The sequence below is a fragment of the Myotis myotis genome, unplaced genomic scaffold (genome assembly GCF_014108235.1).
Source record: "Myotis myotis isolate mMyoMyo1 unplaced genomic scaffold, mMyoMyo1.p scaffold_m19_p_2, whole genome shotgun sequence".
Taxonomy (NCBI): domain Eukaryota; kingdom Metazoa; phylum Chordata; class Mammalia; order Chiroptera; family Vespertilionidae; genus Myotis; species Myotis myotis.
In genome coordinates this window covers 209394639-209418424 of record NW_023416324.1, presented here as the reverse complement: position 1 = coordinate 209418424, position 23786 = coordinate 209394639, and the positions used below count along the sequence as shown (strand labels likewise).

General features: G+C 51.3%; 2 protein-coding genes and 1 long non-coding RNA gene across 8 annotated transcripts in view; 1 reads left to right on the top strand and 2 right to left on the bottom strand.

The window, feature by feature from the left end:
- The first annotated feature begins 3660 nt into the window (after positions 1–3660).
- The window catches only part of RRP1 (ribosomal RNA processing 1), a 32412-nt gene continuing 12286 nt past the window's right edge, over positions 3661–23786 (top strand). Inside the window, exons 1-4 of one of the 6 annotated variants that reach the window (XM_036351473.1) lie at positions 3661–3825; positions 4718–4800; positions 21068–21150; positions 22612–22669. In XM_036351473.1, coding sequence (XP_036207366.1) covers positions 21121–21150; positions 22612–22669 — 88 coding nt within the window. In that variant the 5' untranslated portion in view covers positions 3661–3825; positions 4718–4800; positions 21068–21120. Of the gene's footprint in view, positions 3826–4717; positions 4801–19925; positions 20151–21067; positions 21151–22611; positions 22670–23786 lie in introns of those variants that run through there. The other 5 variants (XM_036351472.1, XM_036351471.1, XM_036351474.1 and 2 more) reach the window with 5 other exon arrangements.
- On the bottom strand, positions 12880–16315 carry LOC118676884 (cystatin-B-like). Its single transcript, XM_036351513.1, has 3 exons — positions 16118–16315; positions 14064–14165; positions 12880–13257 (listed from the first exon to the last, which is right to left on the bottom strand). Exons 1-3 carry the CDS (start codon positions 16190–16192, stop codon positions 13129–13131), a joined length of 306 nt encoding a protein of 101 aa, XP_036207406.1. The 5' UTR covers positions 16193–16315; the 3' UTR covers positions 12880–13128.
- LOC118676886 lies at positions 16470–18015 on the bottom strand. The gene is made up of 3 exons (XR_004974245.1): positions 17366–18015; positions 16998–17076; positions 16470–16881 (listed from the first exon to the last, which is right to left on the bottom strand). It is a non-coding gene; the product is annotated as an uncharacterized LOC118676886 (long non-coding RNA).

Genomic DNA, 23786 nt, shown 5'->3' with positions numbered 1-23786 from the left:
CAAGAAAAGTAATTCTAGTCCCTCAAGAGATAAAAACCCGCATGATCATAAAGCCACTTCTGATACTAAACGCTTAAGTGAAGAGACAAAATCTGTAGATAAAAATCCTTGTAAGGATCGTGAGAAGCATATATTAGAAACAAGGAACAGTAAAGAGTCAAGTGGCAATAAATTACTTTATATACTTAATCCACCAGACCCACAGACTGAAAAAGAGCAGGTTGCTGGGCAAATTGATAAGAATGCTTCCAAGCCTAAACCCCAGTTAAGTCACTCCTCTCGACTTTGCTCCAACTTAACTAGAGAAACTGATGAAACTGCTTTTGAACCAGATTATAATGAAAGTGACAGTGAAAGCAATGCATCAGTAATAAAAGAGAAAGATACTTCGGGGAAAATTTCTAAGGAACTGAAAGAGAAAGTCATAGAGAAAGTAAAAGAGAGCCCGGACACAGCAGCAGTCAGCCAGATAGGTGTCACCAGGAGACAGAGTCAGAGCAGTCCCAGTGTTAGTCCAAGTAGAAATCACAGCCCTTCTGGAAGCCAAACTCAAAGCCACAGTCGCAGTGTCAGCTCGGCAGAAAGTCAGGACAGCAAGAAGAAGAAGGAAAAGAAAAAGCACAAGAAACATAAAAAACAGAAGAAGCATAAGAAACATGCAGGCCCTGAAGCAGAATTGGAAAAAAGCCAGAAACACAAACACAAGAAAAAGAAATCAAAGAAGAGCAAAGATAAAGATAAGGAACAGGAGAAGAAGGAGAAGGCGAAAGACAGCCAAAAAGTGAAATCTGTCACTGTGTAGGACAGATTTCAAAAATTGACTTAATTACTAAGTCATCTGCATTAAATTTTGTTGTAAAGTGATTCAAGCCTTGTGAATAATAATAGGGAAGACCCTGAGCTGCACTTAAAATATTGCTGCTTGATGATTTGATTTTTACATCAGAGCTTTTATAACGCGAACTTTTGTACAGAATTGTGAGAGGTTTTGCTAGGACCTATTATTTTTAACCACCATTAATTAGTTGGGGTGGAGTTTACTGTGAAATTTTCACATTTGGATTTTTTAATTGCCTGGCAAAAGCTGATATCAGTTCTAAAATATCAGCAGAATGATTTGCACACCAGACAAGCTCTGGGCGCTGCTTGGTGAGCCTGAAAGTAACCACAAAGGTGATTCCTTCATAAATTCCTAGCTGAGCAGGTCTTACCGGTAATCACATCCTAGGCCAGGGGTGGGCAAGCCCTGGCACCCGTGCCAAACATGGCACACCAGTAACTTTTGCTGGCACACAAAACCCTCTCTTATAATCTCCCATTTACAATTTTTGTGAACAGATGAATGACTTAAATGTTCAATTACAAAAAACTGGCAAGACACTTGATGTTATGTTTGGTAACATAAAAGCTTTTGAAAAGAAACTGCAAGTCTTTCAGAGGGATGTGGATGGTGAGAGATTTAGATATTTCCCAAACCTCAAGAGGCACATCAAAGACCTCCCAAAAGATGACAGAACAGACTGTCAAAGCCTCCAAAAGCTGTTTTTAAACATCATCAAGTCAACTATTGAGCAGTTCTTCTCAAGATTTGTGAAATTCAGAGAATTGGAAGAAACAGCAAAATTCACAAGGTTTCCAGATAGCATGAAACTGGAGGAACTAAACTTACAAATGTTTTCATGGATAGACATGGCTGACTTTGAAATGCAGTTGGTTGAATTTCAGAGTAGCTCAATTTGGAAGCAGAAATTTATTGACCTTAGAGTTGACTTGGAAAACATTGAAAAATGCGATTAGAGACAGGAGTACCAGAGAGAAGTGCAAAAACGAACTACTGAGGACTTGGAATGCGATTCCAGAAAATTTTTTCTGTTTAAAAAAGTTTGCAACAGCATCACTCTCCATGTTTTCATCAACATAGGCTTGTGAATCTTTGTTCTCACTGATGAATTTGTTAAGTCTCATAATAGGAGTAGCCTGACGGATGAAAGTAGTAGCTCGTGCATATCTCTGAAGGTCACGAAATATAAACCTGATGTAAAATCTCTGTCATCAATGATGCAGCAGCAAAAGTCCCACTGATAATATCAAACAGAGTCATAAAGTTTTCTGTCGGACAATCAGTGTACATCTATAAATTAAAAAATAAATGTATTTTTCATCATCATATACTGTGTTTTTATCACTCAAATGAATTTTATTATTTCTTCAAGGTTCTTCACATACGAACACCTTAAGAGAAATCAAATAGGCGTAACATGTTCTCAAAAAATTAGGGTTGGCATGCAGGAGAATTTGAGTCAGAGAATTTGCCGGTTTTGGCACGCACTCACAAAAAGGTTGCCCACCCCTGTCCTAGGCCTATAGCTTCCTAAGTGAAAGGCCAATCTTTCCCTTAAGCAGCCCTGCCCATTATTCTTATGCTTTTAGGATCAGATACCTTTGACAAGACCGGGTGAATTTCTTTACCAAACCCCTTGGAGGCATAATTACATTGGCACCAGTTATGCTGCTGCCCACATACCATCTCTACTTACTGTAAATGTTAACTACCCTGAACTCACTAATGTAAAGGAAGTGGGTGCTTCTCCATTTTGCTTCCTGGTAGTCAACCTCTCACATGTGTTGCCACAGCTCCTTGCTGGGGCGGTAAGTGTGGCCTGGAAGCCTCCTCCCGGTGTCTCCTGGACTCCCTCTGTATGACCTCTTCCTGTGCTGATTTGCTTTGTGTCCCTTTGCCATAATAGATCATAGCCCTCCAAGCTGGTAGCCTCCTAGATCAACAGGCTTGGGGTTCCTGACACGAGGCCCGTTACAGAAAAAAATTGCTGAGTCCATTCTGCATGAACATAAGCACTACATTGTCACATCTAAGAAAATAAACAATTATTCTGCACTATAATCCAACATCGAGTCCATATGCAAGCTTTCCCAATTGACCCTCAAATGAAATAGAGCTTTTTCTTTGAACCGGTATTCAATCAATATTTGTATGTGCAAATATTAAAGGAGTACATCCCTCCTTTATACAGGCGTTCATTCCTTCATCCATGACTTTAACTCTGTGAAGATATCAGGACGGTTGTCTTGCAAACTGTCCCAGACTAGGGTCGTGACTGTCTTCTTGTGCACCCTATGTCCTGACAGCTGGGATGCAGCCCTGAAGGCTGGATGAGGGTCAGGTCTGACTGCCCACAGGTGCTGCTGCTGCTTGGGAGGCTTCCCCTGACCCCCATGCCCCCGCCCACAGTGGCCGGCCATTTGGGGCGGGGACTGAGAGCTTGGACCACCTTTCTTTAGCCCTTGTGCCATTTTCTGATGACTATCACCCTGAATCTAAGATTCACTGGGGGCTGCACAGAGTTTTCTCCAATCTTTCCATTTCCTTCTATCTGTGCTCGCTGGCTTTCTTTGCTAAAGAACCTTCTGTCCTCAACCAGGTTAAACTTCCGCCCCCCTAAAAGGCGGGCACAGGATTAGTGACCTTTTAAATACAACTGTCTAGTGCTGTCATTGCGGGGTCCGGCCACTATGGGGCGATAGCGTGCGGCCGGGGAGAGGTCCTCCCAGGCGCCGGTGGTCAGAGAGTGCGCCCGGGCCAGGCCGGCGCGGTCCTGTGACGTCACACCGCGCGACTCTGTGAAGCGCAGCGGCGCTGTCCCTGGTACCTGTATCTCTCAGTGGCGATCGCCATGGTTCCGTGGGTGCAGCTCTCCCCTGAGATCCAGCTGGCGCAGCGCCTGGCGGGGAACGAGCAGGTGACCCGGGACCGGGCGGTGAGGAAGCTCCGGAAATACATCGTCGCCAGGACTCAGCGGGCTGCAGGTTGGCGCGTGGCCTGCGGGGCCGCCTCGGGGACTGGGCCTGCCGGGTCGGGGCGCGGCGCAGCCGGGCGGGACAGGGGGCGGAGGGGCGGCGGTCCAGGCTGGGTGGCCTCCGAATCACGTGGTCCGGCGCGCCTACGGGGGTATTTCCACTGCCCCTCCCCGCGGCATCGGTCACTTGTCAGTAATGGTCCTTGTGTAATTGTTGGGTTGTCATTTGAGTTTCACTGTAGCGTACGCTCCGCGAGAGCAGAGAACATGCTTGTTAACTGGTCTGTATAACAGAGGTTCTCAAAGTGTGGCACCCCATCGGCAACTGCAGCATCACGGGGACTTTTGTAGGAAAGGCAGTTTCTTGGTCTCATCGCAGCCTTGATGGATCAGAAACTGGCCGTAGGGTCCGCGATGCGTGTGTTACAAGCCCCCAAGTGATTCTAACACTGGTGCTCAGGTCTGAGAACCACTGCTCACTGAACACAGTGCCAGACACAGGAACTCAGTCAATATTTTGAGTGATTTTATGTGTCTTCGTCGTGTACTTGCCTGATGACTTAACCCTTTTCTTGAAATTTGAAGTATAATGCAGAAAAGTGCACCAACCCCAAGTGTGACGCTGGATGAATTATCCCCCTAAGATAGCCAGCCACCATCCAACTCAGGACATAGTGACTCACTCAGTTTTGAATCTCCAAAAACGTACAGTGCCTGCTACTTGGAGATGCTCAGTTTTTATTGAAAGGATGAAATGGCAGTTGCGTGGGGGAGTCCCTGCGGGCCCAGGCCCAGTGGGTTCCGAGTTAGAAGGATGTCTTGAGAGGAGAGGGAAGGTCCCTTAGTCCCTGATACTAAAAGGCTGCTTCCCACTTAGTCTGAGTGTTGCTGTTTTGATGCAGGTGGTTTCACTCATGTCGAGCTGCTGCAGGTGTGGAAAGGACTGTGTTATTGCATGTGGATGCAGGACAGGCCGCTCCTCCAGGTGAGCGTACGGGAAGGAAGAGGAAGCTGGAGCAGCAGCATCAGTGGGAGGCCAGATGGGCATGTGATTGCTTCTGGGCAAAGTTTACAACTTTTTTATATTTTTCTTTGGGCTTTATTTATTTATTTACTTATTTACTAGAGGCCTGGTGCACGAATTTGTGCACGGATTGGGGGGGTGTGCCTCAGCCTGGCTAGCGATTAGAGCCACCTCACCCAGTCCTGATCAGGCCAGCTGACACGGGGAGGGACTGTGGGAGGTTGGCCAGCCACGGGAAGTTGGCTGTGGGAGGGCACTGACTACCCCCTTGGTGGTCAGTGTGCATCATAGCTACAAGCCAGTGGTCCGTACATAAGAGTCACTTGCCGAAACCGGTTTGGCTCAGTGGATAGAGCGTCGGCCTGCGGACTGAAAGGTCCCAGGTTCGATTCTGGTCAAGGGCATGTACCTGGGTTGCGGGCACATCCCCGGTGGGGGATGTGCAGGAGGCAGCTGATCAATGTTTCTCTCATCGATGTTTCTGACTCTCTGTCCCTCTCCCTTCCTCTCTGTAAAAAATCAATAAAATATTAAAAAAAAAAAGAGTCACCTAGGCTTTTCTATATATAGATTTATTAATAGCAGGAAGGTGAGGGCCTTTGTTCAGAGAGGGTCTTATATTTGTTGAGTTGAGCACCATAGCCACACAGGTGCTCATCAGTGCAGGTCAGCGCCCGGGTGAAGCCTGGGTTATCTGTCTGGTGTTTGTGAGAGATCACAAACAGCCCTAAATGATGGAAACCAAGGGAGAGGGTCTAAGTCCTCTGAGACACAGATTTCTCCTGCAGCCTTTTCAACTTGTCTTTCCTTAAAAACAAAACTATTTTTTAGAGTAGTTTTAATTTACAGAAAAACTGAGAGGAAGGTACAGATTTTTCCCATTATCTCCTGCCCCCCCTCACATGCACAGCTGCCTTTGTTATCAGCATTGCCCACCAGATGGTACATTTGTTATAATCAATGTACTAACACTTGACACATCATCGTTATCCTCAGTCCATAATTCACCTGAGGGTTCACCCCTGGTGTATGGTCTGTGGTTTGGACAAATGTATAATGACATGTATTCATCACGATGGTGTCTTACAGAGTAGTTTCATTGCCCTAAAATGCTAGCCTTTGTAAAACAGTGTTTATTAGAATATGAACTGCTTACTCTTCTTCAGGAACCCTGGGTGGGGTGGGGGCAGTATTGAAAGTGCAGAATCCTGCACTGTATTCCATGCCTCTGAACTAGAGCCTCAGGGAAGGCTCTGGAATTACCCATTTACCAAGTGCATCGGAGTGCTGCGGGCCAGTGACACAAGCAGGCTGTGAGTTAGTTACAGGGGTGTGGTTGGCTCTCTCTTTTTATTATAATAATAATTATAATAATAATAATTATTATTTTTTAAGTATTTTTATTGATTTCAGAGAGGAAGAGAGATAGAAACATTAATGATCAGAGAGAATCATTGATCAGCTGCCTCCTGCACGCTCCCTACTGGTTGGGACAAGCCCACAACCCAGGCATGTGCCCTTTATCAGAATCAACCTGGGACCCTTCAGTCTGCTGGTGCTTATGTGTGAAACACTTCAACTCGTATTAACTCTTTTACCTAAAATACACTCAGCTCAAAAGCCTAAAGGGCTAATACCCTACATTTTTATTTATTTATTTATTTATTTATTTATTTATTTATTATTTATTTATTTATTTATTTTAAATATATTTTTATTGATTTCAGAGAGGAAGGGAGAGGGAAAGAGAGAGAGAGAAACATCAATGATGAGAGAGAATCACTGATCAGCTGCCTCCTGCATGCCCCCTACTGGTGATCGAGCCCGCAACCCGGGAACGTGCCCTTGCCGGAATCGAACCCAGGACCCTTCATTCCACAGGCCGACGCTCTATCCACTGAGCCAAACCAGCTAGGGCAACACCCTACATTTTAAAATTAAAGCGGCAAGCTGGTGTGGTGTTATCAAGCTGCTGGACTGACTCAGGTCTGATGGTTGTGATGTTCCTCACTGAGCTTTTTCTCTTTTGAGCACGATCATCAGTTCTCAACACTGCCGCTTGCCCATGTGGTCACTGGGGGTCTTTAGAGTCTTGATGTCCAGACCCTGCTGTCCTAAGTGGGGCTCTGAGGGTGGGGCCTAGGCACCAGCATTGTGCCTCCCTCCGCTGCCCTAAGGGGGGCCAGGGCCGGGGAGCATCACTGGCATAGGCACTAGGACCATTGCTAGTGTTTTATTTTAGATTTAAATAGGCAAAGGATCAAAATTTGCTTTGGGGGGTGGGGGGGCATGCACAGAAATCCCAGAAACTACCTTCTCAACTTGGCAGAGTCTAACTGCATTGGAGTCATTAGTGGAGGAGAATATCTACCTTCTGTACTTTTACCTTCTCAGAACCTGCAGAAGAGTCTGCTCAGCAAAAGGCAAAGTATAGAGTGTTCACCTAGTGACACTGGGGAAGTCAGTGAACGCAGGCCCGTCCATTGCTGAACCATGTGATCAGCTCTTTGCTGTTGGAGAAGCCTTAACGGATGCCCTTTGTGTCCTGATGTCAGGGTGTGGGCAGGGCTGGTTTCTCCTGGGGCCTCTTTCTTCGGCATGTAGATGCTGTCTTCTCCCTGCATCCTCACGTGATTGCCCCTCCATGTCTGTGTCCTGATGGCATATTATAAGGACAGCAGTCTGATTGGATGAAGTCCCACACAGTGACCTCATTTTATCTTAACTACCTCTTTAAAGACCATCCTATCTAATAAAAGAGAAACATGGTAATTGGTGTACGACCGCTACCCTTCCCATTGGCTAATCAGGGTGATATGCAAATTAACTGCCAGCCAAGATGGCGGTTAAGCACCAACAAAGATGGCAGTTAATTTGCATACGTAGCCGAAATGCTGGGAGGCAAAAGGGGAAGGACTGAAGAATGGTGATCGGCAACTCAGGCAGCAGGCAAGAGCTGGGGGGTGGGCAAAGGCCGCCTTCAGCCGGTGATCACCATCGGAAAGCTGGTTGGGGTTGCCGGCTGGCCTGTGCCCAGCGATCGCCATGGCGATCCGAGGGCGGTGGGATCGGAGGGCGGGAGGGCCTGGGCACCGGTCAGGCAGCAACCCCGGTCCCCCCAGGGGCGGGGTTGCTGGCTGGCCTGCGCCCTGAGATCGCCATGGCTATCGGAGGGCGGGAGGGCCTGTGCCCCAAGATCGATCGGAGGGTGTGAGGGCCGGGGCACAGGCCAGGCCGCAACACCGGACTCCCGGGACAGGCGGCTGGCCTGCGCCCCGAGATCACCATGGTGATTGGAGGGCGGGAGGGCCCGGGAGCAGGTCAGGCGGCAACCCTGACCCCCCAGTAGCCACCTGCCTGCGCCCCTGTGCAGCCTCTGAAGCAGCCTGCCCACAGCATGTGCAGCCACAGAAGCCGCCTGCTCACGCCTGTGTACAGCCACAAAAGCCGCCTGCCACCGCCTGTGACCTGATCTGGTCCCAGGTTGCAGGCCCGCACCCGTGTGCAGCTGCAGAAGCCACCAGCCCGTGCCTGTGTGCAGCCGCAGAAACTGCCTGCCTGCAGCATCCCACTATGATCCACTGAGTTATGAGGCCAGAGAGCAAGGAGAACTTCCACCCCTGAGTCAAAGTGGGGAGCGGAGGACACAGCCTCCCCTCCTAGTCGCCAAAGGACAGTACCTAACCTAAGCCACATCCTCTGAGACAGCTGGGCAGGCACCACTGACCCTCTCTGCAGGCCGGGCCCCCCTCCCACTTCCCCTGTCCCTGCACAGCTCCCATAGCTCCCCACTGGCTGAGTCAGGCACAACAGGTTTGCAGCCACAGGGGCGATTTAGCAGCTAATGAAAAATGCGAGAACCAACAAATGAAGCAGCTACTGCAGTGGGGAAAAGACGTTCATCAAATTCGTTGTCTCTGAGAAACTGAGGCAGCCAGCACAGGCCCCTGCACAGGACGAGGCTTCTGCTTCTAAAGAAACGTCCTGGGGTTAGAGGTGAGGGGGTGCTGCCTTTCCCCTCTCGGAGCTCTAGGAGGAGTCTGTGCTCCCCCTCCTGGTATTCTGAACACCCAGAGACCCCTCCCCAGTCCAGGCAGGAATGTTCCACGCTGACCGCCTCCAGAAAGCAGAGAACAAAGAGGCACTTCTTGACTTCAAGCCTCTAAACCAGTGGTTCTCAACGTTGGCTGCACATTAGAGTCACCTGGGAATCTTTTTAAAATCCTGATTTCTGGGCCTCATCCTCTGGAAATTCTGTTTCTTTGTTATGGGGTAGAGCCACAACATTAGTAACAAAGAAACAGAATTTCCGGAGGATGAGGCCCAGAAATCAGGATTTTGAAAAGATTCCCAGGTGACTCTAATGTGCAGCCAAGGTTGAGAACCACTTCTCTAAACAGACTTGACCACTGCGGGCAAAGACCTGCAGCTGAGAGGGGGCAGGTTCTGGGTGTCGAGGTCCAGAGCGTGGAAAGCCTCCTGGGGGAGCAGTGGATCTGGAAGCCTGTGTGCTGGGTCAGAGACACGCCTGCCTCCCACCCTCCCCTGCCCTGCACATAGACGTGCCTGGACTGGGGTGAGGAGAAGGAGAACTAGAGGGAAGGAACTCTGAGTGTTTGTTGGCGGCCATGTAAAAAGGACTGACCCTCCCCTCCCGCTGACTCACTCCCTAAGGCAGCAGGAGGCGGAGGGTCTGAGAGCAGCCACACAGCCTTGTGGCCGTGACCAAGGCACCAAGATGGTGTCCGTGCAACGGGGCTGAGGAGGTGTCAGAGGACCTCACCCCAGAAAACCCAATAGCTCTTTGTGTGAGAGAGAGAAGGTGGCAGGGAGGGAGGGAGAGAGCAAATTGGACTCAAGAGGCCTCAAGGCCCAGATGAGGAGAATATACCAGGGATCAGCATGAACTTGAGCTCTGAGGTGAGGGTCAAGGGCAGCTGGGTGGGGGCCAGCCCAGACAGAAGACTGAGGTCCAGATGTTCTTGACCCTGCTCGGTTCTTTGGCACCTCTGCCTGAGATATAAACTGTCTGACATGGAAGTACAACTCCAGAGAAGGGGGTGGGGAACCTAAGTTAAATAATATTTTGTTTTTGTTTTTTCACTTGGCAGAATGGGGGCTGAAGTTGAAGTTAGGTTTGGTTACTAAACAATAAAGAAAGCAACATTTCTTGCACACCCGACTGTGTGGTCTGAGTTTGCTGCTGCCTATAAACCGAGAAAAAGTTGTAAAATGAAGTACTAATCTCTAGGGTTTAGGTCAGACCGAGGAGTAGTGCCACTCAGCCAGAAGCTGGCTCATGGCTGGCCAGTGCAGTGATGGTGGCGGGAGCTTCTCCCACCTCCGTGGCAGTACTAAGAATGTCCAACTAACAGTTTAGGCCCGACCCTTGGGGGTGTAAGCCTTTAGTCGGACATCCCCCAAGGGCTCCCTGGCTGCCAGAAGGATGTCTGACTGCAAGCTTAAGCCTGATCCCCCGGGGAGTGGGCCTAAGTCAACAGGTGGACGTCCCCCAAGGGGTCCTGGACTGCAAATGGGCGCAGGCTGGGCTGAGGGACGCACCCTCCTCCCCCCCCCCGCCCCCCGAGTGCACAAATTTTGTGCACCGGGCCTCTAGTATCTATAATAATAAAAACATAATATGCTAATTAGACCAGACATCCAGACCAAGCCAGTGCTGCCAGGGAAGCCCAGGTCCTGGGTGCCAGAGGGAAGCCGGAGCCGGCAGCCAGGGGAAAGAAGGCCCACTCTTACACGAATTTTCATGCATTGGGCCTGTAGTATACATTATATACATATATATGTGTGTGTGTGTGTGTATATATATATATAAATATATATATATTATTGATTTTAGAGAGACAGATACATCAATGATGAGTATCATCGATTGGCTGCCTCCTCCACGTCCCCCCACTTGGGATGCAGCCTGCAACCTGGGCATGTGCCCTGACCGAAAATCAAACTGACCTCCTGGTTCATAGGTCGATGCTCAACCATTGAACCATGCTGGCCGGGCAAATATCTCCCTCTTAAAGAAAGGGCCTGCCCTGCCCTGCCCTGCCCTGCTCATCGTGGCCCAAGTCCCCTCCCCCCCAACCCACTCTGGTGCCCTACCCACTCAGGGTTCCTGCAAGACCCTCCCTGGGATCAAGAGGGTGGGCTCCCTTTCCTGGCCCATCCCTGCTGGATTGTGAGGACCAGCTCTGCTCATCCATCAGGTGTCACTGCCCTTCTGGGTTCCAATCCCTGCACACCTGGGTGGTGACGGCTCTGGTCCTCCTAGCCCAACGGGGACTGTACACCCTCCCACATTTTGTAGATAACTCCTCAGGTCATCCCCAAGTAACAGGCTCTGTGAGAAAGGCCAGGAGAGGGCGGGAGGCTGCGGGATCTGCTTTGTGACTGAAGCGCCTGACTCTGCCTCTCAAACCCACGCTGACCGCCCTGTGCTGCTTAGCGGTCCCTGCCTGGACAGCTGGAGAATTAGGGCCTGTGACTCTCAAGGGCGGGCGGGTCCCTTTGTCGCTGTCTTCTTGGTGCTGGGGAAATAGATGGAACTGACCAGTGACTTGAGTGCTTAGTAAAAGGGGTGGGGTGGACACGGAGGGAGGGGTGCCATTACCAGCTTAGCCTGAAGGGCTCACTGGCAGGCCAAGTACCATGACCCAAAAAGCATCCTGTAGAAGAGAGGTCGCTGCCAGGAGACCCCGAGGTGGTCCCTGCAGCAAGTGCTAGGGAACGAATGGTGAGGGCGAACCCACAGGTCAGCACCCTGAGCCAAGGGTGGGCAGAGGAGAGGCTGGGCAGATGGAAGAGCGCAAGCCCAGCATTGGTTCCCCAAATCCTCTGCCAAGGGGTCCCCCAGACTGGCTCTGGTTGACTGTCTTGTGCTAAGTTTTTAGTGAGGTGAAATTCACAGGAAGGAAGTACACCTGAGTCACTTCAATTGCACATCCCAGGGCATTTGTACCTCCCAGCCTTGTGTAACTGTCTCTGCTTTCCTGTCACAGGTGCCTCACCACCCTGGGCACAACCCACACCGTTAAACAATCACCCATTACAAACCAGGCGGAGCAGGGCATGGCTGTCAGCTCTGCTTAGCCCCCTCCATGCCGTCTCCCTCTGACGGTCCCTGAAAGTCCCAGGTGGGAACTGTGTTCGGTCTTCTATTCAGTGCAAAGTTGCTTGACTCTAAGAGGGTGTTGCTTTATGAAAGTTTTATTCTTCCAGTTCATGGAGGGACGGGGACGCACACAGCTCACTGTGCAGAGATTTCTCACTGCTGCTCTCCAGGCTCCCCATGCTCAACGCCCCGCCCTTCCACACTTCTCATGACCTCAGGACCCAGACAGCCTGACCTTGGCACAAAACACCACACGCCCCAGGGGAGCCGAGTGGGTTCAGGAATGTCAGACCGACATTAACCCTCAGGAACACATGTTCTACCTTGACCCTGAGCCATACAGATAGAAATTTCACCAAATAGTCATTCCTCCTGTGATGTCAGGGGCTCTCTTTTCAATCTATTTCATACAAACACGGGGCAAACCAACCAGGCACTGACCGCACTGATAGGCTGGACCCTTGTTGAAACAGGCGGGCCCTTCCAGAGGCTTAGGCTTTGAGCAGGTGCCCGCAGCCCAGGGGATGAGCGGCACAGCCTCCCAGGCCCCCGGTTCTGAGCAGCTGTCCAACAGGTTTGCACAACACTTTGGTCCCTGCTGTGTCATTGCTGCTTCAGAAACAGTGTGACTGAGCACACCTACAACGCATGGTCTAGAACCAGGTTTACTTGAATCCTTTTACTTACGGGGGCAACCGAGGCCTGGACAGGACGCAGAGTCCAGAGCTGTTGTTGTAGCGGCTCCTGGGGCCGCGGGTAGACCACCCACTGGCTGGGACCTGGGGCAACCCCTCTGGGCTCTCCTCCTCAGGGGCCGGGTCTCAAGCCCGGCGCGTGGCCGTGAAAGACCTTTGTAAACATGTCTATACGGTGGTTATGGTTTCAGATGAAGAAGAAAACGCACAGCAAAGTAGGAAATTTGCAAAACCTTAAAAATGTATTTATTTAGAGATCACTTCAGCCCTCTTGGAAAGCAATTTAGTTAAGATCATTGATTGGGAGGAAAATCACGCTGTTAAAGTCAGAGGCAGAGACACCAGATTGGTGCAGAGCAGCCCCTCCAGCGAAAGTGGCACAGCATAGAATTGGCGTTCATTTATGACCCTGGCGCACGAACACGTGACAGAGAACCACGTGGCGAAGGTTCAGTTCAAAATCCAGAACTAGAAATAGGCCAGCTCATCCTGCTTGGTCTTGTTGGTCTGATAATTGTGCAAGGCCAAGGCCTTGTTTTCCTGGGTGAGACCTTCAAAGACTCGAAGGTGCACGAAGTCATCATCTCCAACTTGAACCTGCAAAGAGAGAGTCGAGTGAGGGGGGCAGGTGCTGCCTCTGACCCCATGTCCCTGTGCCTGGCGGACTGTGTGAGAAAGGCCCTGAGAGCCTGGAGGCCCAGTCCCTTCAGGGCAGCGGTTCTCAACCTGTGGGTCGTGACCCCCTTGGCGCCGAACAACCCTTTAACAGGGGTCGCCTAGACCATCCTGCATATCAGATATTTACATTATGATTCATAACAGTAGCAACATTACAGTTATGAGGTAGCAACGAATATAATTTTATGGTTGGGTCACAACATGAGGAACTGTATTTAAAGGGCCAGAAGGTTGAGAACCACTGCCTCAGCACATCAGCCAATAGGGTGGTGACATTCCCATCTTCCTCTTTCGGGCGTAGCAGATGCCCATCACTCCAGCCAGCACCCCTGGCATGCTACATCTGCTCCTCAGAGCCCTTAGTTGCCCGGAAGGCTCAGTCCTCTCCTCCATGGAGGCCTGCAGGAGTGCATGCACACTCATTTTATTTTATTATTTTAAAAACATATTTATTGATTTTTTAGAGAGAAAGAGAGAGGGAGAGGTACATCGACTGATTGCCTCCTGCATGCGCCCCAACTGAGGCCAGGAATCCAACCTGCAACCCAGGTACCTGCCCTTGACCGGGAATCAAACCCGAGGCCCTTTGGTGTGCAGGCTGACGCTCTATCCGTTGAGCCACACCAGCCAGGACTACAGGAACCCCCTTAGCACCCCTGTCCTGACCCCTGTAAGTCCCCCACCACCCCACATCTGCATGTGCACCCCTGTAGCAGACACTCCACCTTGATGAAGTAGTTAGTCCCCGCGACCACCTGGCTCTTGTATTCCATGGCCTTGAAAGTGGGGTACTTCTTGTTTTCCTTCTCCTCCAGCTGGGACTTCACCTAGGGGAGAGGAGAGAGGGGAACTCAGTGTCTTCCTTCCTGCAAGAGTGACTGACACGGGAGCTGGGGCCTCATGTCAAATGTTACAAACTGACCTCTAAGGCCCACCCTTTACGGATTATTCCTCGCAATGCAGGACCAAGCATGTCAAATTCATTGTCGGCTCGAGGCATGTAGCCCACCTTTGCCTTCAGGGAGGGGCCCTAACCAGGGATAAGAATGGAGGGAGAATGGAGTCAGCAGCTAAGGACAGGAGGGAGGGTCAGGAAGGGAGAAGGCAGGCCTCTCCTGCCACTCCTGTGCCTCTGCATGCGGCCGGCAGGGTTCTCACTGCAGGCCTACCTGTGTCTCAGTGCTCACCTGTCATGCAAGGTGCCATGTTTGGTCCGCAGGGATCTGACCCTGCGGACGGTGGACAAGCCTACGGGGATGAGTGACACACACAAACGCACACGGGAGTCTGGGAAGGAATGGCCTCCCTCTTGGCCTGTTTCAGGAGTGGAGGCAGGAAAGCAGGAATGGTGAGAAGACCCAAATGCAGGCGATGGGACTGGGCATGTGGCAGCCTCCAGGCCCTGCCCGTGTGACAGTTCACTGATAGTACTGTGGACCGGGAGAAAGCTGGGCTGGACTAGAGCGAAGGGGAGCAGGAAAGGCCTGGGGATGGTGAGGAAGTTGCCAGTTACCAGCCTGAAGGGGCCAGGAGACAGCAGAGGGCCAGGGCAGGCCCAGGTCGGACTGGTGGGCACTACTTGAGGAGGCTGAGCCAGAATTGGGGACTTTGACAGCCTCTGGCCAGGGCTCCCTCTCTGGCCTGTTCTCCACACCTGCAGCCCAGAGAGCTGGGGGAGGATCAGTACCTGCGGCAGCAAGAGGTGTCCCTGCCCTGTCCTCTAGGAGCCACAGGCAAGCCCCGCCCTCAGAACTGCCTCCCAGCGGCCATGGTGACCGCCCTCTTACTTGTCACTTTCAAGTGACCAGCACCACGTCAAGGAGCCCCGAGACAGCCACTCCTCTCTGCTGAGCTGATGCGCATTCACAGTTCACACAGCAAGTGAGGAATTCCTTAGGCCTGGGATCCGGGAACCTCAGGAGAGGCTGGGCTCCGGAGCCGCGTGGGAGAGGAACCTCGCCCAACTGGCTCACCACGCAGTCCCTACAAATTCCTCATTTTCAAAGTCTCATGGGACTGAGTCACCATCCTTTACTGTGGTCAGATGGTCTAAAGTTTAGACTCTAAACCACCTGAGCACAGGGGGTGGAGTGGGGGGTGGGGTTCTATGGGGTTAGGGCAGTGGTGGGGGAACTCATTAGTCAACAGAGCCAAATATCAACAGGACAAAGATTGAAATTTCTTTTGAGAGCCAAATTTTTTAACCTTAAACTATATAGGTAGGTACATTGTTAATAACTTAATTAGGGTTCTCCTAAGGCTTAGTAAGAGCCACACTCAAGGGGCCAAAGAGCCGAATGTGGCTCACAAGCCGCAGTTTGCTGACCACGGGGTTAGGGAAGGGGCAGGTTTGTTTGACTTTGTGTCTTCTCAGAACCTGAGCCTTCCTGTGGCCCCACCCTCCCACCTTCCCCAGAACCTTCGGTGAAGGCACCCCAGTGATGCCCACTTTACAGAGGAGGAAACTGAGGCACAGAAGTCAAGCGCTGCCCAGGGTCTGAACCTTGCTCTGCCTCTGCATCCCAGCCTGGTGTCTGTTTTTGTGTTACTTGCACTAGGAGCACTGGAATAAGGCAGGGCGGAAGTTAGGACCCCTGCAGACCCTTCCCCAGCTTCACTGACCGGAACCGCCCGAGGACAAGCACACCAGGCCCTTCCCTCTAGAAGCCGAGGCCCAGGGTCCCTGTCCCAGCGTCTATACCCTCCGCGTCCCGGCGGGCGCTGCCCCTGTGCGGACAGGGCGGGACCCACCCGGGCTCGGGAGGACCGGGCCGCCTACCTTGTCGGCGATGGCCTGGATCTCGGCCGTGGCGGGCCGGGTTTCGGAGGGCCCACCAATCAGTCTAGCGCTCATGGCGGAGCAGCGGGCAGGGAGCAGCGGGCACAGAAGGGAAGAGCAGCGGGCACAGAGCAATGGCCTGCGAGTGAGATTAGCAGTGAAGGCAGAGAGAGGGGTTTTGACTGCGAGCTCAGTTCTCTGTCCTAAGTCCTCGGTCAGGTGACGCGGGGCGGGACCACGCGGGGGCGGGGAGGGCGGTCCGGCGGGAGGGGCGGGACACCAACGCCTGGTCGGGGTGGGGCGGGGTGGGGTGGGACCACAAGTGGGGTAGGGCGGGGGGATCTGGGCGGGGGACCGGCGTCTTGCACAACCTGGTCCCCCGGAGGGCGCCGCCTGGGGACCGCTGGCGTGCGCTTCAGTGCGTGTGCCCTGATTGGTGTTGGTCTTAATTGCCCCGAAGACACGCGGGGGAGGTATCCGTCTCTGCGAGCCTCCAAAAGGTGCCACTTTCGCTTGTTGATTATGTTGAGCGGAGGGCGATCAAGACCCAGCCATGGGGTGGGGAGGACTCCCACCTCTCCCTCATGGCATTCAGGGAAGGCCCTGGCCGGGGTGGTCAGTCCTTTGCAGCTTTCTCCTGTGCACCAAAGGGTGGTGGGTTCACTTCGGGTTCCATTACCCCTGGGCCCTGAACTGGAGACAACTGATCAATGTTTCTCTCTCACGTTATGTTTCTCTTTTGCTCTCCGTCTCCCCTCCTCTCTCTAAAATAAAGGGGGGAACAAAAAATCAAATGATTATATTAAAATGATGTAGGTAGGGAGCCTGGTCCAGAAAGAGAGCAAAGATCAGAGATAACTTTTTTAAATCTGAGACTCACCTGCATGACAGGGCAGACAGCTGGATACCAAACATCTGCTCTTCCCATCCTCCTGTGATTTGTCCTCCTCCCTGTGAAGCTACAAACTGACATCCCAGGCCTTAGCTCTGGAAGCTATGACCTCCGCTGCCACACCCCGTGCAGGGCAGGTTCCAGGTGGGAGAGACCCAGAGATGAGTGGGAGCTGGACCTGAGAGTCCCCAAGAGCAGGAGGGAGAGAAGTCTATGCCCATTGGGCTCCAGAAGTAGCTGGGGGACAGAGACTGCTAGGGCATCTTGGAATCCAGGACCAGGCCTGCCTGGCCTCACTCCCCAGTGCATGGGACTGCTTTGAACTTCTCATCTGCAAGACCTGGTCCTGCACCCACCTTGCACCAGCGTGTGATCCAGGGACATAGTGAAGGGCTGAGGTGTGTGAGCAGAGGAGGCACAAAGGAGTCCAGTGATGAGATGCCTCCCAGGGCCTCAGGTTGGGGTGGGAGTGGCATTCCAGCTGCACCTCTCCCCCATCCAGGGCTGCATCTCAGGGGCTGCTGGGCCTCTCCCACCACTTGGTGCTGACTGCAGGAGCAGGCCCAGCCTTGCCTTCTGTAGGGCTCCATGCAGAACCCCAATGGGAGTGGCCCATGAGCAGGTAAGTGGGAGAGGCCAGCTTTTCCTGTACCTGCCAGGGAAGAGCCTGGTTTGTAATTCAAGGAAGGGTGGGAGGCCAGGTGTGGAAGGGAAGGAGAGACCCCTACAATTCAGTCATAATTGAATGAATGAATGAATGAATGAGTGAATAAGGGGCTACATAGCAGACCTGACAAGCTCTGGGCGCTGCTTGATGAGCCTGAAAGTAACCGCAAAGGTGATTCGATCATAAATTCCTAGCTGGGCAGGTCATGCAGGTAATCACATCCTAGACCTATAGCAGGGGTGGGCAACCCCAGGCATGTGTGCCAAACATGGCACACCAGTAACTCTTGCTGGCATGCGAAACCCCCTATTATAATCTTCCACTAACAATTTTTTTCTTAATATGGACTTTTTTATTTTTCAGATAAATTCAGTGTAGGTGCATCTTAGATAAATAAATAATTTTACATAACAAGTTATCTTAAAGACCATAGACATGGATTGACGAGAGAGGGAAAGAGTAATTTCTATGCCTCTGCCTTAACTCTCCCTGCCTTCCTAGATCTGACCAGTGTTTTCGTTTCATCCAGATATGCTTGTGAATCTTTGTTCTCAGTGATGAATTTCGTTAAGTCTCGTAATAGGAGTAGCCTGACAGATGAAAGGAGTAGCTCATGCATATCTCTGAATGTCACAAAATATAAACCTGATGTAAAATCTCTGTCATCAGTGATGCAGCAGCAAAAGTCCCACTGATAATATCAAACAGAGTCATAAAGTTTTCTGTCAAACTATCAGTGTACATGTATACATTAAAAAATAAATGTATTTTTCATCATCATATATGGTGTTTTTGACTCTCGAATGAATTTTATTATTTCTTCATGGTTCTTCACATATGTACAGCTTAAGAGATATCAAGTAGGCGTAACATGTTCTTAAAAAATTAGGGTTGGCACGCAGAATAATTTTGAGTCAGAGATTTTGCCGGTTTTGGCACGCACTCACAAAAAGGTTGCCCACCCCTGTCCTAGGCCTAAAGCTTCCTTAGTGAAAGGCCAATCTTTCCCGTAAGCAGCCTTGCCCATTGTTCTTATGCATCTAGGATCAGATACCTTTGACAAGTCCGGGTGAATTTCTTTTCCAAACCCCTTGGAGGCATAACCACATTGGCACCAGTTATGCTGCTGCCCACATATCATCTCTACTTACTGCAAATGTTAACTATCCTGTACTCACTAATGTAAAGGAAGTGGGTGCTTCTCCATTGTGCTTCCTGGTAGTCGACCTCTTCCACGTTTTGTCACAGCTCCTTGCTGGGGAGGTAAGTGTGGCCTGTGTGTTTCTATCTAGAGAGGATTCTGGAAGCCTCCTCCCGGTGTCTCCTGGACTCCCTCTGTATGACCTTTTCCTGTGCTGATTTGCTTTGTGTCCCTTTGCCATAATAGATCATAGCCGTCCATCCTTGTAGCCTAGTACATCAACAGGCTTGGGGTTCCCTGACACGTGGCCCTTCACAGAAAAAATCTGTTGATTCCATTCTGCATGAACATAAGCACTACATTGTCACACCTAAGAAAATGAACAATTATTCTGCAGTATAATCAAACACCTAGTCTATATGCAAACTTTCCTAGTTGACAAATGACATAGAGCTTTTTCCTTGAACCAGTATCCTATCAAGATTTGTATATGCAAATATGTGAAGGAGTATATACCCTCCTTTATACAAGCGTTCATTCCTTCCTTCATCCATGACTTTAACTCTGTGAAGATATCAGGACGGTTGTCTTGCGAACTGTCCCAGACTAGGGTCGTGACTGTCTTCTTGTGCACCGTGCTCAGCCTTCCTGTGTCCTGACAGCTGGGGTGCAGCCCTGAAGACTGGATGAGGGTCAGGTTTGACTGCCCACAGGTGCTACTGCTGCGTGGGAGGCTCCCCCCCTTTCCCCCGCCCACAGTGGCCGGCCATTTGCCGCGGGGACTGATAGATTGGACCACCTTTCTTTAGCTTTGTGCCATTTTCTGATGACTTTCGCCCTGAATCAAAGATTCATTGGGCGCCGCACAGAGTTTTCTCCAATCCTTCCATTTCCTTCTATCTGTGCTCGCTGGCTTTCTTTGCTAAAGAACCTTCTGTCCTCAACCAGGTTAAACTACCGCCCCCCTAAAGGCGGGCACACGTTTAGTGACCTTTTAATTACAACTGTCTAGTGCTGTCATTGCGGTGTTCGGCCACTACGGGGCGATGGCGTACGGCCGGGGTGGATGCCCTCCCAGGCGCCGGTCGTCAGAGAGCGCGCCCGTACCAGGCCCGCGCGGACCTGTGACGTCACACCGCGCGACCCGGCGAAGCGCTGCGGCGCGGTTGCTGGTACCTGGGTCTCTCAGAGGCGATCGCCATGGTTTCGCGGGTGCAGCTCTCCCCTGAGATCCAGCTGGCGCAGCGCCTGGCGGGGAACGAGCAGGTGACCCGGGACCGGGCGGTGAGGAAGCTCCGGAAATACATCGTCGCCAGGACTCAGCGGGCTGCAGGTTGGCGCGTGGCCTGCGGGGCCGCCTGGGGGACTGGGCCTGCCGGGTCGGGGCGCGGCGTGGCCCGGCGAGACCAGGAGACGGGGGTTGCGGGGGGGGGGGGGTAGTGGGGCGGGGGCCATCCTGGCTGGGTGGCCTCCTAACCACGTGGTCCGGCGCGCCTACCGGGGTATTTCCACAGCCTCTCCTCGCGGCATCGGTCACTTGTCAGTAATGGTCCTTGTGTAATTGTTGGGTTGTCGTTTGAGTTTCACTGTAGCGTACGCTCCGCGAGAGCAGAGAACATGCTTGTTAACTGGTCTGTGTAACCGTGGTTCTCAAAGTGTGGCACCCCATCGGCAACTGCACCATCACGGGGACTTTTGTTGGAAAGGCAGTTTCTTGGTCTCATCGCAGCCTTGATGGATCAGAAACTGGCCGTAGGGTCCGCGATCCGTGTTACAAGCCCCCAAGTGATTCTAACAGGTGCTCAGGTCTGAGAACCACTGCTCACTGAACACAGTGCCAGACACAGGAACTCAGTCAATATTTTGAGTGATTTTATGTGTCTTCGTCGTGTACTGGCCCGATGACTTAACCTTTTCTTTTGAAATTTGAAGTTTAATGCAGAAAAGTGCACAAACCCCAGATGTGACGCTGGGTTAATTATCCCCCTAAGATAGCCAGCCACCATCCAACTCAGGACATAGTGACTCACTCAGTTTTGAATCTCCAAAAAACATACAGTGCCTGATTCTTGGAGATTCTCAGTTTTTATTGAAAGGATGAAATGGCAGTTGTGTGGGGGAGTCCCTGCGGGCCCAGGCCCAGTGTGTTCCGAGTTAGAAGGATGTCTTGAGAGGAGAGGTAAGGACCGTTAATCCCTGGTACTAACAGGCTGGGGCCCACTTAGTCTGAGTGTTGCCGTTTTGATGCAGGTGGTTTCACTCATGACGAGCTGCTGAAGGTGTGGAAAGGACTGTTTTATTGCATGTGGATGCAGGACAAGCCGCTCCTCCAGGTGAGCTTATGGGACGCTAGAAGGAGCTGGATCAGCAGTGTGTCAGTAGGAGGCCAGATGGGCGTGTGGTTGACTTTGGGCTTTATTTATTTATTTATTTATTTATTTATTTATTTACTAGAGGCCCAGTGCAGGAATTTGTGCACAAGTGGGGTCCCTCAGCCTGGCTGGTGATCAGGGCCTTCTCTCCCAGTCCAGATCAGGCCAGTGAGGGGCGGGGGGGGGGGGGGGGGGGGTGGTTGGCCAGCCCAGGGAAGTTGGCTTTGGGAGTGCACTGACCACCCCCCCTGGTGGTTAGTGCCCATCATAGCTACCGGCCAGTCCTCCACTCATAACAGTCACTTAGGCTTTCATATATATAGATTTATTAATAGCAGGAAGGTGAGGGCCTTTGTTCAGGGAGGGTCTTATATTTGTTGAGTTGAGCACCATAGCCACACAGGTGCTCATCAGTGCAGGTCAGCGCCCGGGTGAAGCCTGGGTTATCTGTCTGGTGTTTGTGAGAGATCACAAACAGCCCTAAATGATGGAAATCAAGGGAGAGGGTCTAAGTTCTCTGAGACACTGATTTCTCCTGCAGCCTTTTTAACTTGTCTTTCCTTAAAATGAAAACTATTTTTAGAGCAGTTTTAATTTACAGAAAACCTGAGAGGAAGGTACAGGAGTTTCCCATTATCTCCTGCCCCTCCTCACATGCACAGCTGCCTTTGTTATCAGCATCGCCCACCAGATGGTACATTTGTTATAATCGATGAACTAACACTTGACACATCATCGTTATCCTCAGTCCATAATTCACCTGAGGGCTCACCCCTGGTGTATGGTCTGTGGTTTGGACAAATGTATAATGACATGTATTCATCACGATGGTGTCTTACAGAGTAGTTTCATTGCCCTAAAATGCTAGCCTTTGTAAAACAGTGTTTATTAGAATACGAACTGCTTACTCTTCTTCAAGATTCCCTGCATGGGGTGGCAGTATTGAAAGTGCAGAATCCTGCACTGTATTCCATGCGTATAAACTAGAGTCTCAGGGAAGGCTCTGGAAGTACCCATTTAGCAAGTGCACGGAGTGCTTCTTGGCCAGTGACACAGGCAGGCAGTGAGTAAGTTACAGGGGTCTGGTTGGCTCCCTCTTTGTGCTGGTCAGGTGGATGCATGTCCTGCGGCTCTCTGCTCTGGCCGGCCTTCTCTTATTCTCTCCTTGGATGGCCAACCTCTGTGCTCAGGGCTCAGCCGGATCATGAGGGCAGTGACTCCCTGTTGCAAGGTTCTGCGGGCCCCAGCTGTAGAGGGAAGCCCTTCGCAGCAGGGATGCAGCTTGCAGGCCTCACGCACACGGGGCTGCAGCAGCCAGTGAAGCCTGTCTCATGCCGGGTGGACCGCTGAGTGTGTTGCTTGTTGTTGTGAGGCCGCCTTTCTTCAGGGGCTGAAGGAGATTTTTTACTGTTTCCTGCACAGGAGGAACTAGGAAAGACCATCTCCCAGCTTATCCATGCTTTTCAAACCACAGAGGCACGTGAGTATCCTTACCCCTTGGGAAGGCCAGAAGCACCGAGTCAGTAGCTTCCACACACAGAAGCCTGGGTTCTAAGATCTAGAGCAAGAGAGAAGTCCCCATGGTAGCTGGTGTCTGCTCGTGCTTATTTGTGAAATGCTTCAACACGTATTAAGTCTTTTACCTAAAATACACTCAGCTCAAAAGTCTAAAGGGCTAATACCCTACATTTTAAAATTAAAGTTGCAAGCTGGTGTGATGCTACCATGCTGCTGGACTGACTCAGGTCTGATGGTTGTGAAGTTTGTCAGTGAGCTTTTTCTCTTCTGACCACGATCAGCAGTTCTCAACACTGCCGCTAGCCCATGGGGTCACTGGGGGTCTTTAGAGTCTTGATGACCAGACCCTGCTGTCCTTAAGTGGGGTTCTGAGGGCGGGGCCTAGGCACCAGCATTGTGCCTCCCTCTGCTGCCCTAAGGTGGCCAGAGCCCGGGAGCATCACTGGCATAGGCACTAGGACCATTGCTAGTGGTTTAGTTCAGACTGAAATAGGCAAAGGATCAAAATATGCTGGGGGGGGGGGGGAGGGGAGGGGCCGGGCGTGCACAGAAATCATAGAAACTCCTTTCTCAACTTGGCAGAATCTCACTGCATTGGAGTCATTAGTGGAGGAGAATATCTACCTTCTGTACTTTTACCTTCTCAGAACCTGCAGAAGAGTCTGCTCAGCAAAAGGCAAAGTATAGAGTGTTCACCTAGTGACACTGGAAGGAGTCAGTGAACGCAGGCCCGTCCATTGCTGAACCATCTGATCAGCTCTTTGCTGTTGGGGAAGCCTGTAACGGGAGATAAGAGATGCCCTTTGTGTCCTGATGTCAGGGTGTGGGCAAGGCTGGTTTCTCCTGGGGCCTCTTTCTTCGGCATGAAGATGCTGTCTTCTCCCTGCGTCCTCACGTGATTGCCCCTCCACGTCTGTGTCCTGATCGCATCTTATAAGGACACAGTCTGATTGGATGAAGTCCCACACAGTGACCTCATTTTATCTTAACTACCTCTTTAAAGACCATATCTATAATAATACAAGTGTAATATGCTAATTAGACCAGATGTCCCGAGGAAGCCGGGGCTGCCAGGGAAG